The following is a 14,076-nucleotide window of genomic DNA, read 5'->3' on the forward strand; positions in this document are numbered from 1 at the left end:
TTATTGTACAACAATAAAAGATCGCATCACGACTGTTGAATGATGAATGAAGACGACCAACCTTTCGTCATGTTTGCGTGTACCACGAGCGTCCTTAGCAATTTCGCATCGTATGCAAAGCATGCCCCCGGCCCCAGTGCGCCCCTGCCGTCGCCACTCGGCCCCCTCTGCACCAGGAGCGGTCTAGTTATCCGCTAACCGTCTATGATAGCGCATAATAGAACCTGTCCGACCCACACAACAACCAAGTGGAAGAGGCCGAAGAGCTCTGAAGTGAAAGTGTCGGCCTCTACTTCGCCGAGGTCCGTCCGAGATGCACAGCTGAGTGCGACACGGCGCCACACTTCAAATCGCCACCACTTCCAAACCACACGCGACACTCGCGCCGTAAGCGCAAGGGGTGTTTTTTAGCGTCGGCAGCGTCGCGACGTCCGCGTAAAGTGTCTTTACGACGATTGGTTCGCGCGCTATTTGTGTAAGAAAGTGCATGTGCAAAGGTGATGCAAGGATTGGGACATTATTCACGTGCCAGGGATTGGTGCTTAATGCCGGGACGACGATAGGGCGGAAAACAGCACTTTTTCGCATGTGAGTTGGTTTTTTTTCGGAGGTGGTTTTGTGTAGGATTAGGTGGAGACGTAAGAGCTATCCTTGGAATTTTTAAACGAGTTGCCAAGTGCGGGTTTGATCCTGAAACGGCGAATTACAATTCGATTTTTTTTTTGGTTATTTAACGGTTAAATTTGAGTAAATGTTTGTTCAGCTAATTTGAGTTTCAAAAATTCTATTGATTTTGCTTTTTTTGGTGCAGCGCTCATTTAACTATTTCTAGACACGAAATTACAAATAAATTACTTAAATTGCTTGTTCCATATTGTATCATGCAAATGTCAAAATCAAGAAAATTTTCTTTTATGGATTTAAATCTATTTTAAATCTTAAATCATTTTTTTCTCTTAAGGTTGGTATTAATTATTTTCAAAATTTCTTTTTTGTAATGGAAGAAGTCTTTTTATTAAATTATGTTTGTTTAATAAAAATTAGAATTTACTTGTATTTTTTTGGCTTTTGGCTTTCTTATAAATTTTATTGGACACTTTGATCTTTTCTTTGTATTTATTTTATTAAATAATGTGCCTATATAATACATACAATAACGCACAGATTTTGGATATGGAGATATCGTGATAACAATCTAAAAATAAAAGATAACATTTTCAGTAGCACAATGTGAAAATTCTATCGCAATATTTCAAATCTTTGGACATTTTTTCGATTTTCTACACTTTTAAAAAGATATACGGGGTGGACAATAACTATGGAAATATTGAGAAAATAACAATTGTGATCGTGTTTTGAGAATGAAATTTTGTTTTTGAGAAAATGCCAACTTATGAAAAGAAAATTAGATAAAAATTGACTAAAATGTAGATATACTCCGTAGTCTAATATGTGTAACTCTTTAACTCAGATTATTATGCCTACTTTTCTTAGTCTTTTTCCTTTTTTTTGTATGCATTTTTTTTCAACAAAAACCCGTATTTCAACTAAAACATCAAAAACAACGTTGAAATTGACTTTTTTACCCCCTTGCCCAAAAACATCAATTTTTTGGGAAAATGAGTCGATTTTCAAGTTTTGGTCATTGAAGTTTGTCGAGTTTGAAAAATAGCCCATTGAGGTCTGTTAAAAAACACAAAAAATTGAGAAAATGGCTTGTTTGTAAGCCCATTTAATCTATTAAAACATCATTTTTTATAGAAAATACCTCATTTCTTATAGCCTTCTTAAAAATGTAAGCCGGATTTTTATGCTAAAAATAAATAAAACTATCTTGCTTTTTAAAGCATATTAAAAAGCCTTCGGAATCACTCTGTTTTTATATTGGGCCACTTCAGCACACATATGAATACGAATTCGGCCAATGTCCTCATGGGCAAAGCGAATTCACATCCGTTTTTACAGGGTGCGCCAGAACTCGCGCCCCAGAGAAAAATGTCAAGTAAGATAAGATACTTACCAGAAACATGGAAAAAATGTTTAAAAAATTTTATCATCACAGATTCACTTGTTACATTTTTTAAGAAATCATGAAAAAAAGGGTAGTTCCCATAAAAAAATTGATGTTTCAATAGATAAAATGGGCTTAAAAACAGCTTATTTTCGCAATTTTTTGTTTTTGAAACACGACAAACTTCAATGACTAAAACTTGCAAATCGACTCATTTTCCCAAAGAATTGATGTTTTTGGGAAAATCTGAGTTAGAAGTTAGGTGTTAAAAATAAGGCTAAAAAGTCAAATTCAACGTTGTTTTTGATGTTTTAGTTGAAATACGGATTTTTGTTGAAAAAAAATGCATAGAAAATAGGAAAATGACTAGGAAATCTATGCATAATAGTCTGAGTTAAAGTTACACATATTAGACTCGTTTTCATATTAATGTGCATCAGTTTAGGTGGCGACTATGCAAAAACTCAAACAATCCTAACCTCAGTCTTCGTTAAAAATATTTTTTTCAAATAAATAATTAAAATTAACAACGTAATTAACATTGGATATTAAACATAAAGATTTTTGTCATTATTGATGTGATTAAATTATTCTGAATGACATTAATGACACTTTTTGTGTAAATCGGCCTTTAAATTAAAGATTCATTTAGACTTCTACAATCTACTTGATGCACATTATAATGAAAAGGAGTGTAGTTGTAATTTTTAGATCATAGTCTTTGCAATTGTTTTATTGTGGGTTGTCATTTGAGCATATAAAAAATTTCTCAGAACTCAAATTCAAAAGAAGCTTGAAAAATTTCATTCTTCATCAATCAGTTTTTTCAAAAAATCAATAGTTTCAGCAAAAAATGTTTGGTATCATACTTTTTGTTCACCTTGTATTTTGTGTAACGCTTGGTGATTTTCCAAAGCAAGACTTTAAAGGGTGGGTTTACAGAAAGTAAATTAAATCAAGATTAAATTAATCGCAATTAACTTTAAAATTCTAAAATTTGAAATCATCAAAATTCAACCAATCACGTAACGAATTAAATTTAAGTGCAATCAAATATTTATTTCGGTTTATATAACCCCACCCTTAGTTTAATTCTTTAATTGTTATTTTTTTCACTGGGGCAAAAATTTTTCTTTTTCTAACTTGACATAAATATTTTTTTGTGTGTCGTATTTTTGAACAGTCACGAATTTTCACTTGATACGAGTAAATATTTTGGTAGAGCCTACCCACCTAATTGATAAAGTGGGCGTTTAATGGAGAAATAACAGTAACAGTTAATTAGAGGAGAAATAATTTTATAAAGTTAAACACAATTTTTGCCTTAATGTTTAAAGCATAATGTAGGAGTATTAAAAAACAATACTTTCACACGCAAATGATCTACAACATGAAAAAAAGATAAAACTCTTAAGGCCGGTTTACAAATTCAAAATGTAATTGAGAATTAATTTAATCAGGATCAAATGATTAGTTATTTCACATTGCCAAATATTTAATTAATTACCACATTAAAAATTTGGTAGGTAGTAATTAAATTTTCTTAATTAATTTTTCCCGAAAAACTCATAACTAATCCACATCTGTTAAATGAATGTTGAAAAAAATTCGTGGACAAAATTACAACATTCAGAGTCTTGTAATTTGCAATAGTTAATACTAACTAATTATATACTGGGTGTCGCAAAAAAGACAAAGAACACTTTGTATTTTTTTTGATGTCACAAATATTAATCTCTGAAAGAGGAGGCTTATCCAATGCGGGTATATGTGGAGGCGCTTTAACAAAATAACTGTTAATTTATTTTTATATACAATTTAAATGAAAAAGCTTGTCAAGTTTGGCATATAATTTGTCAAATTTTTAGAACCGCAATTTTAAAGTAAACATTATTATTTATTTCTCAGAGATTTAGCAACGTGTGGGACAAAATCCATTATAATGATGGTCATCCAAGTTTATAATTTTGCATTTTTTAGTCATTTTATTAGGTCAAAAAATAGTAAACTAAAACGTTACATTATTTTGAACCGTGTTTGCTTGTGTTGATCAATATGTTATAGTAAAAAAACTCTAACTTTTCCAAACATGAGAGTTTTATTTTTTCCATATTTTTTTTATAAGAAAAGTGACAAAAGAAGTCTATTTTTGAGCTTATATTTTAGATTTTAGTTACGAACACAGAAAAACGTTATTTTTTTAATTAAAACAAGCTATTAAATAATTTTAATGCACGAGGATGACAGTCCGAGTCTAAAATTATACCATTAACAACCTTTTCATATCTGATTTAATCAACAAGTGAATAAAGTGAACATTAACTTTGTCTTTTTATTTTGCAGTGCATTATGGTCTTCCCGTTACACAAAATTTGTCATTTCCTAATTGGTTAGTTATTACGCAAACAACTAATATTTCATGTAGATTTAAAGACTTGTTTTCCCACTGAGTAATACCTACCGTACCTTCAATCAAATTCCTGATCAAAGTGATCTATGAATCTGAAATTAGGTTATAAAGTAGTGAGAAAAGTAAAGACAATGTTGCCAATTATTTTAGTCCCAGAATCATAGGCTACTTAAAAAAAAATTTGAAGAAAGTAAAGAAAATGTTAATTCTACTATTGTTTAAACAAACAACTCAACTCTTGCGACATACGACCATCAGATGCAAATTTCCAGTTTGATTTGAATGTGTTATTTTTTCCATACTTTGCAAAGTGTAGTCACACTTGCCCTCCAATTCCAATATTTTTTATTGTAATTATATCTCCTGTTGACGTAATCCAAATAGACAAAGGTTTTTTTAAATATCCTTGAAAATATTAGGCAAGCATAATAATTCATCAAATAATTTTACAATGTTTTTTATAAAATATTGGCACGCGTTGTTTGAATGTAAATGAGTTAAGATATTTACGTCTTAGTGGATCATGACATAACCCAGAATTGTGCTTAGTTTGCCACCCATCTCAGATTCCATGAATGAAAAATTACCATGACATGCCAACTACCAAAAATCAATCATCACTTTGTTACTTTCATATTCATCACAATTACCACACATTAACATCTTGTTGAAATAAACACCACGATGTTTTTCTCAACGAAATATGTCAATATTTTATTTATATTTACAGTTGTATTATATTTGATGTTTGCGCGGAAAAAAAGATTTATTGTTTGATTGTTTGCTAATAATTTTCTGCTTTATTAGTGTGCATTGTACGGGGCATGTCCACAAATAAAAAAACCGAGGAACAATTTGATTTATTCTGGGTGGGCACAAATCTTGTCATTTTCTAGCGGAAGTGCACATTAGCCGTTAGGCATTTCTTCGACTTTCTGTTCAAGAATACTGATTAGTATTGCGGTAGTAGATAATATTAAACACAGATATTAAGTCATGCCTCACGGTGCATACGTGGGCGGGCATAATTAACTCAGGTGGAAAACCAGGCGAGTATACCAGGTGCACCCCCAAAACACTTTTTTCTGATTCAGAAAGAATTGAAAAATTAGAAAAAAGGGTCTTCCATTTGAAAAAAAAAACACCAAACACTTGAGGGGTAAAGTGTGACTCACCCGGTACAAGAAATAATTTAAAAAATAAATCAAAACTTTTTTTTATACTTACCTATTGAACTGTGTTTAAAAGTTTACGTTTTGGTGACCAATGAAAATAAATTATGGCGGTGAAAAATAGCAAAGTGCCGATTTCATCTCTGATGCGTTTTTCATAAGTGTCGTGAAATACCAAAGACACCTGCTGTTAATAAATAGTTGTAACTTTGCAACAATAGAGCGTGATATTTGAATATGATTGCTGGCACTTTGTGAATTTTTTTCAGCAATTTCGTGACGGATTTTAACAAAAGTCCGGATATACTTGACGATTTTGTTTACTATTTCTATCTCTAGATCGCTATCAGTTATAATGACATGTTTTGATTGTGATTATTTATCCACAATTAGCGCAATTTATCGCAGGTGTGAGCTTCACCTGAAGCTGAAACTGAAGGTTTGAGAAAATTGCGTTGTTAATATCGTAGTGGTGACATTTATTGTCATAAATGTGCTATTTATGCTCAAAGTTTGGATGGAATGTTTTATAAAATCTGAATATCATACCAGTAAATACGTAAATAAAATGCAAGGAGTTTTTAAAAAACTGATTTACGTAATGGATCATATTTCAGGATTAATAGCAATAATTTAATAGTAATTAGCAATATAAACGAATAATAATGAAAATATCATTTAGTCAAAAAAATTAAAATACAAATTTCTTAAATAATTTACGAGTTGTGCTAGGATTTAATTTTCATAAATTAGAATCAAATTTTATTCCACCCACGCAATTTTTAAAGTGTGATCCAAAATTTTTTAAGACTTTTATACACAATGACTCAAAAGCGAATTTTGTTTTTTCTTTACTTATTCTTTTATTCAAAACAAAGTCTTTGTACAAGAAAAACCTATAATAATAATATTGTTTAACGTGAAGTACTCTTCATTTTTCAAGTTGTGGCACTGATGGATATCATATTTAGACGTCATAATTTTAAACTTTTAGTTTTTTATCACAATTATTTATATTCACCCGGTATAAATTACTGACTTATCTCTAACATCTGCTTGATTGTAATTTTTTACATTTTTAGTTTGCGTTTGATAAGAAAAACGTATTAAAAACAAGGAACAACTAATATTGGTTTTATTACATGAAACTTTTAAAATCAGATCAGATTTTTGGAAATTTCGATTTTAAGATCTTATACAAAATGTCATGTAAGGTACGATACCAGGAACATGGAAAAAATGATAAAAAACTTTTATCTACAAAAATTTGTTATTTGTGGCTTTTATTGGCAAATTTATTGTACCTTTACTGAATAATTAACACGTATCAATTGTCAAAAGTTTTTGACAGATATAATTTTTTTAACATTTTTTCCATCTTCTTGGTGTCATACCTTACTTGAAATTTTTCTCTGAGGCGCTAGTTCTGACACACCCTGTACAGGTGAAAAAGGTAACTTACTAAACTTTAAAAACATAGGGGCGATTTACAGAAAGCGAATTAAAATTTAATTAATTAAATTAAATTAATCTCAAATTAAAATTCGAGTGCATCAGTTTTGTAAACTGGTCCTTAATGCTTTAAAATGCCTCCCAAAACATTTTTTTTGATAAGCCAATTGTGCGAAATACTTCTTTAGTTACGGAATAATTATATAAACGACAATAATTTTATATGGGGAGAGGTTATGTATTTATTCTTTTCTTCATTATTAAATATACATATATTACATCTACAAAAATGCAAAAATTTCATCGAAGGTAAAAATCTACGAAATTTTGGTTAAATAAAAATATCGCTTATTTAAAAATTACAAATTTTTACTTCGATTCTGTAAAAATAATTGCTGTTTTTCAACTTCATAAAAAGACAAATAAAATAAATATAGATTAGAATAAATAATGAGGACTAAAAGTAAAAGTACATTTTTCTTCACTTTTTCCAGTCAGTTTTTGTAGCTTTTTCTAGTTACCTAATTTTAAGTTCGAATTACTTACTTTGATGCATAAAAATCAGAGGTTTTTACCAAAAAAGTCTAATGTTTTTTTTTATCCTAAATCAATTTGTAGATTATAAAATTAGGCCTATATGATATATTTTTGAAACTGAAAAAGTCATTCTCATCATGAAAAAAAATATTTTAATGGTTTTATTCATGTCAAACCTGTTTTATACACATTTTAATGGGTTTTTTAAAGGGGTTTATGCTAAACAACTAAAATGCAAAAAAAAGAAATGTAAAATAGATTTACCTACTTATAATAAGAAAAAATGTAAAAATCGAGTTGTCATTTTGATTGTTGTTTTTTACGGAATCTTTCTTTTCAAAAACAGCTTATTAACATGCTGCGACATTTATTTATTTGAAACAAAGTGTTTTTTTAATTACGTAATTTGAAAACCAATTGTTCTAGAAAATCCGTTCAATTTTGATAAATTTATTATGATCGGAATAGAAACCTGGGTTAAAATAAAAATTATCGTGTGGTTGGATTTATTTTAAATTCCCTTTCAATCTGAAAACAGTTTTATTCTGAAATTTTAAAATTCTGCTCAATTATGAAATGCTATTACTTCGTTGGATTCAAAATGTGATGTAATTCTGAGCAATTCGTCTCTCCCATTCAAGCACAAAGCAGTTTATTGGTCGTTAAAAGAATCTCAAATAAAAATAACGAAACACCGTTAATGACCATCCCAGACAGAAATAAACCCAGAAAGATGTAAATAAATCGAAATAAATTTAATTGCAGTCAGTCGTATTAACGAAGCAGGAATTCCGACCCTTGCTTACATTTTCGTCATATTCGAACGATCAATTCTCGTTTCGATTGTTTGAAGGTGGGCGTAATAGCTGATTTAACAGCTGTTACGTACAATTAACACATAAACTCTCCCAGCACAACAAAGATTAAGGACGAGATGCCTGTTTCTGAATCAGTTCGCCATAAATGCACGAGAAAAAAATAAATATCCATATTGAGAAAATGCGCACTCGATCGCAGCGAAATTTTCCATGCATTCGAGACAAAGCAATTCAAATTCTTGGCCTCTTTCGTCAATGCACACATTGCAATTAATTTTAATTATTGGACGAGAGTGGGGCCACGCTAATGACACTTTGATGTTTTTGGAGGATTTGATGCGCTCATTTTTGCATATTTAAACGACTTGCATTGGCGTGGGTGTGGAGGCGCCAAATTTTTACGAGCAGATGTAAAAGATGAAAAGTTTGGGTAAACATCAACTGACTTGGATTGGGATAAATATGTTATTTCAACAAAGTATTTTATTGACCTTTTGTGTTAAAATATTTAAAAATTTTGCATGCAAAATTCACCTCCATATGAACCCACTGCATCCCCTGAAATAATTTACTCATGTCTTTGGTGGTAAAAATCCCAAAAACGTGTTTCTCTTATAGTTATGCTATAGAAATCGTGAAATAATTTTTTTTGGTATTCTCCGTCCCAGGTTTAAAAAGTAAAGCAACGAAATGTGGAAATAAGATATTAACAGGGTGATTGAAGTGAAAAAAATGTGTTCACTTGAAGCGTTTCTTAATAAATGTTTTGATAAAAAAGGGTATTTTAGACGTTTTTAAGTATAGTTTGTATTAATCTATAGAGAGTGCGCCAGAACTCGCGCCCCAAAGCAAAACTTCAAGTAAAATAATATACCAGGAACATGGAAAATGTTTAAAAAATTCTCTGTCGAAAAATTTGACATATTTTTTGACTTTTGACATTTTTTTATGTGTATTTAGTGATACTAATGATCTTGTATAAGTTTCTTTTTATAATTATTTAGTAAAGGTACATAAATGTTGTCAATAAAAGCCACAAATAACATTAAACAGAGTTACAATGTAGGATACAGCTTCCTTGTTTCCTTTTCTAATTGCCTGTAGCAAAAAAACTTGGAAAATTTTTCCAACAGAAATGAATAGTCAAAGTGCGAAATTGAAACTCCCATAATTTCGAAGTTTTTATAGATAGATTTTTTTAACATATTTTCCATGTTCCTGGTATCTTATCTTACATGGCATTTTTCTCTGGGGCACGAGTTTTGACGCACTCTGTATACACAATGAATACAGCAAATATAATGAAGTGATTTGATTTCTTTGACAAGAATACAGAAAAAACTAAGAATATTAATAAAATAAAGTTTTTGTCCCTTTAAAGAGCTTTAGCACATTTTGACTATCCACTTAAAAAATGACAGTTTGAATAAGCATGAAGTTTAACTTACTTGCAACATTTTTTTTGTTTTGTTGTTGCATCTAAAAATAAGAGATTCACAAGTCTTTTCAATACCTACTTCTAAATACGTTTTTTACCTTCTTTTAAATGTTTACAGTGGTTAAACAAAAAGAATTTCACCTCACTGAAATATTTCAAAATAGGACTGCACTTTGAACAAAATTGTGTTCTTATATTTGATATAATTTATAGAGGCTTATAGTATACAGGATGTTAATTAAAAGTATTTGAATTTTCACTAGTTTGTTACACCTTATTTCTATTGTTACACCTTATTTTTAAAATAATGTAAGAGAGCCCTAAAAATCAATATTAACAAATTTTCAAAGAATTAGGACCGTGAAATAATTAAAATTGTTGATATTTTGATATTCAAAGTTCCAAAAGGAGGCTTTACACTAAATTATTACAAAATATTTAATTATTTTAGTTGTTTTATAACACAATGGTTCTTAATTGAGCTTTTTGTACAAGAAGAAATATTGATATGATGTATTCTTTAAACAAAGGACAAGTTTTAAATTTTTAACTATGTTTTTGGATCTTCTAAATGTGTGTTTTAAACTTTTTTATCGATATTTGTTGTTTTTTTTCGTTTTTTTCTTTTCTTCAATATTTCCATCTTCCTATACGTTCTATAACTTTACCTATCTCTGCTTCAATATACGTTTTTCAAAATTTTTTTATGGGTCATTTTACTCGCTTCTAACATCTTTGTTCCTTATTTTCCGTCTTTATTTTGTTTTTTTGATTTTTTTCCTCATTTTTTTTAAACTTTTTGACGTCAGTTTGTACGATTTACGTTTTTCTAATTCTTGTGAATGTATTTCAAATCTTTTATCTACGGTTTGAATTATTTCTTACATTTCCTAATTTCAAAAAAATGTTCTTCTTCTCATTTTTTTTCGTTTCATAATATTCTAGTTTTGCATATTTTTACTTTAATAAAAAAAAAAATACTTTAATATGGAGCTAGTAATTTTCTTTCTTCTCAAAAATTATGATTTAGTTAGGTACATGAGGATTCATAAAAACAACGACAAAATGAAGAAAAAATTTTTTTTAGAAAAATAAGCAATGAATTAGGTATAGGTTGATTCGCATTTATGTAATATAAAGAACTAAGAGAAATGGTAATTTCGATTCGGATAATTTTGCTCATATTTAACTGATTAAAACAAGAATATAATAATAATTTATAAAATAATTTATGGTTTTTACATTTTACTTTTATCAGATGATCATCGTGCAAACGACATAATTTTCTGCCCTTTCTGTTGTTTACAAAAAAAAATTGCTGTTTACCTACACTAGACAAAAATATCTATACAAATTCATTATTATTTTTTTTAGAAAGAAAATGAAACTCACAATGTTACAATTTTGAATGAATGGGGTTATTAATTTACTTTTTTCCACTCCAAATAAATGTCTTGATCTGAAACCACTCACATTTTGCATTTTAATTAGTTTGTAAGACGTCATTATGAAACAATTCTCTATAACAAATCGACGCTTCTGTTAATTTGCATTTTAAATGAATCGAACGTTATAAATAATAATCGACACTGGGCTTCTCCAAAACCGTTGAATACAGTTACAAATGTAGCGACTTCTCGTCGTAAAATATCCAAAAGTGACAGCAAGCAAGTGTAGAATAATGATATCTCCAAGCTCGATAAATAACAATTGCCTAATTCTTTTAATGACTACTAATTATTTCGAACAAATGAAAAATGTACAAGTCGAGCCAATCACGCATCGAAATTATATTTACAGCTGTCCCATAAATTAGACAGAGTTAAAAGCAGTAGATAATTCTCAAGTGGGATGATCACGTGGGAAAAGTATCTTCCACGCTTATGTTAAAGCCACATTGCGAAATCTCATTGAACATCTTGTAAATATTCAATACAAGGTTCTTGCACGGTATGTTAACAAAATTATAATTGTTGGGAAGGCCGCTGATTGGCTTAATTATTTTTAATTAATTATTTTTTCCAGGTTGCCCGTCTTGGATGCATCCGAAAGTGAGTACAAGTTTTCAGTGAAATTTGTCAAGGACTTCATAAATGTCACATCAACCAAGATCTGTTTCTTGCTGTTAGAAAATATGGTAATTTTTCTGATCGATTCGTGTTTTACAGGTTTTTTAGCTAAGTGTGGAACGAATAATTGGATTATTCATGACATTTTAATAAAACTTTGATAAAACACATCAATTTGCAATTCTGATTGCTGTCATAATTTGTTTAATATATTTTCTAGTTGACGCCAATTAATAAAGTGCCGTCGTTTAATTTTTTTGGGCTGGGTAGGCGATTATGGGTCAATAACCACCAATTTTTAAAACTGTAGTGTTATTGTAAATTTTTCAACCCACCTACTAGGGAACTATAGTTTATTAGAGTACCGATTTTGGGCATTTAAGAAATTATTATCAGTTTGGTATTAGTTGAAGTAAACAAAATTTTTTATGTAAAGACTTCCAAGAATGGAATGATTCAACAAATAATAATTTCCGACGTTTTTATAATTTTTTTCAGTCATTTGTCTTCTAAATTGCTAAATATTTGTAAGTGATTTTTTTATGACTAAATGACACAAACCTTTCAGGCATGGAGTAAAAACTCTGTCTTAATTTTTGTTGATGGAAGAGTGGATTTTACCCAAAATATTTGTTTAATAAAACACGAAGTTAAAATGAAAATGAACTGAAATTATCAAAAAATAATTTGTATTTTCTTTATTGTTTATCTTTATTCTATTTGTTGGTATTGAAACACCACATAAAAAAAAATTAGCAAAGTCAAAAACAACTAAATAAGTTTCAAACTATAAATTGAGCATATCGGATTCAAATTGCCAAAATAATTTTAGAAAATTATAGATAATGAGTAACTAAGAAACTGTTTAATCAAAATAATAGATTTTCAAGGATATGTTTTTTATGTAATACCAGATTCCTGATAAATATATATATTTATTTTTAGTTTAATTTATTTAATTAAATTTTAATTAGAGACACCTACGTTGATATATCAAATAGTTCGAAAAGTAACAACAAAAAGTTGTTAGTAAGTAAAACAAAATATATTAATTTTTCAAGAACTGAAACATCAGTGAATAAATTGTTTTTGCAGTTTATTCACTAATTTTTGGACCAATTAGTTTGATACGAGTGTGAACAAAAGAATTTTTTGCCATTAAACTTGAAATCCAAATTGAAATAAGACTTAAATTATAGAGGATTAAATCTTAAGTGGCCTAGTGTTTTTTATTAATCCGTAGTGGGTTCATATTAGAAAAAGTTATAATCATGGTAATTTGGATGAAAGTTTTTTTTAATTAATATTATAATTATTTATTAGGTAATTATTATTATTAATTATGCATTTACAAGTCATCGAATAGAAACCTTTGACAATAATAAGAATAAATGAAACTGGTATAAGAAGTAATCAAAAATATTAGTTAGATTGTGAAATGGAGTAGGTATGTATTTTAGTATTTTATTTAATTTAAAAAAAACATAAACCGTACGGTTTTTTGTAGTTATGAAGTTGATAGGAAATTTTATTTTATTTCTTTTTTGTATTTAAAATATTCAACGTACGGTTTTTGAGTGGCCACTAATAATTCAGACTTAACGAAATCCATAATAGATGACTGTAAAATTGTGCAACTGCATTATTAATTGCATTCTTAGATTAATAGTGGGTAGTTGCAACCGAATTGTGAACATTCCTTGGTTTGTTTAAAACGACTCTATACTTTTTTAAAAATTGGACTTAATTATTTACTAGAAGAATTTTAAGTAATTTTGAGATAAGTTTATAATATTTTCAATTCAATTATTGATGATAATTGTTAGTATAATATTTAAAAAAAGACACTTTCCTCCAGTGTAATACACATAATTTATTCTACGAGACAGTTTCGCCATTAAATGTAACAGCATGTTTTTGCGTTTCTATAGGGGTAAAATTTTTACCTACCTGGGAGGTCTTTCGGACATTAGGGTGGAAAAACTTACTTTCTGTTAGGGTCGTAGGAAAAGTATATTACGTTTTTTCTGCAATCGCAATTTTTTTAATTAACCAATATTGCAGTTTACGGACTATTTTGCGTTAGTTTATGTCGTTCATTTTTCAGAAAAAACATTTAAAATCAGGTTTTCGATCTAGAATTAAAATTAAGTTTGGCCACTTATCTGT

At 29.1% G+C, this 14,076-nt stretch overlaps 1 protein-coding gene across 3 annotated transcripts in view; it reads left to right on the forward strand.

The window, feature by feature from the left end:
- The first annotated feature begins 200 nt into the window (after positions 1 to 200).
- LOC123010361 (inverted formin-2) overlaps positions 201 to 14,076 on the forward strand; it is a 30,972-nt gene continuing 17,096 nt past the window's right edge. The window contains exons 1-2 of one of the 3 annotated variants that reach the window (XM_044407216.1): positions 201 to 588; positions 11,864 to 11,975. Coding sequence is in view for 1 of the 3 variants with exons in the window: in XM_044407214.1 (XP_044263149.1) it covers positions 488 to 588 (101 nt within the window). In the remaining 2 variants the exon portion in view is untranslated. The remainder of the gene's footprint in view (positions 589 to 11,863; positions 11,976 to 14,076) is intronic. The other 2 variants (XM_044407215.1, XM_044407214.1) reach the window with 2 other exon arrangements.

This window comes from Tribolium madens, unplaced genomic scaffold (assembly GCF_015345945.1).
Source record: "Tribolium madens isolate multiple individuals breed KSU strain unplaced genomic scaffold, Tmad_KSU_1.1 Scaffold_7;HRSCAF=85;Tcas5.2_LG10, whole genome shotgun sequence".
In the NCBI taxonomy this organism is placed as follows: domain Eukaryota; kingdom Metazoa; phylum Arthropoda; class Insecta; order Coleoptera; family Tenebrionidae; genus Tribolium; species Tribolium madens.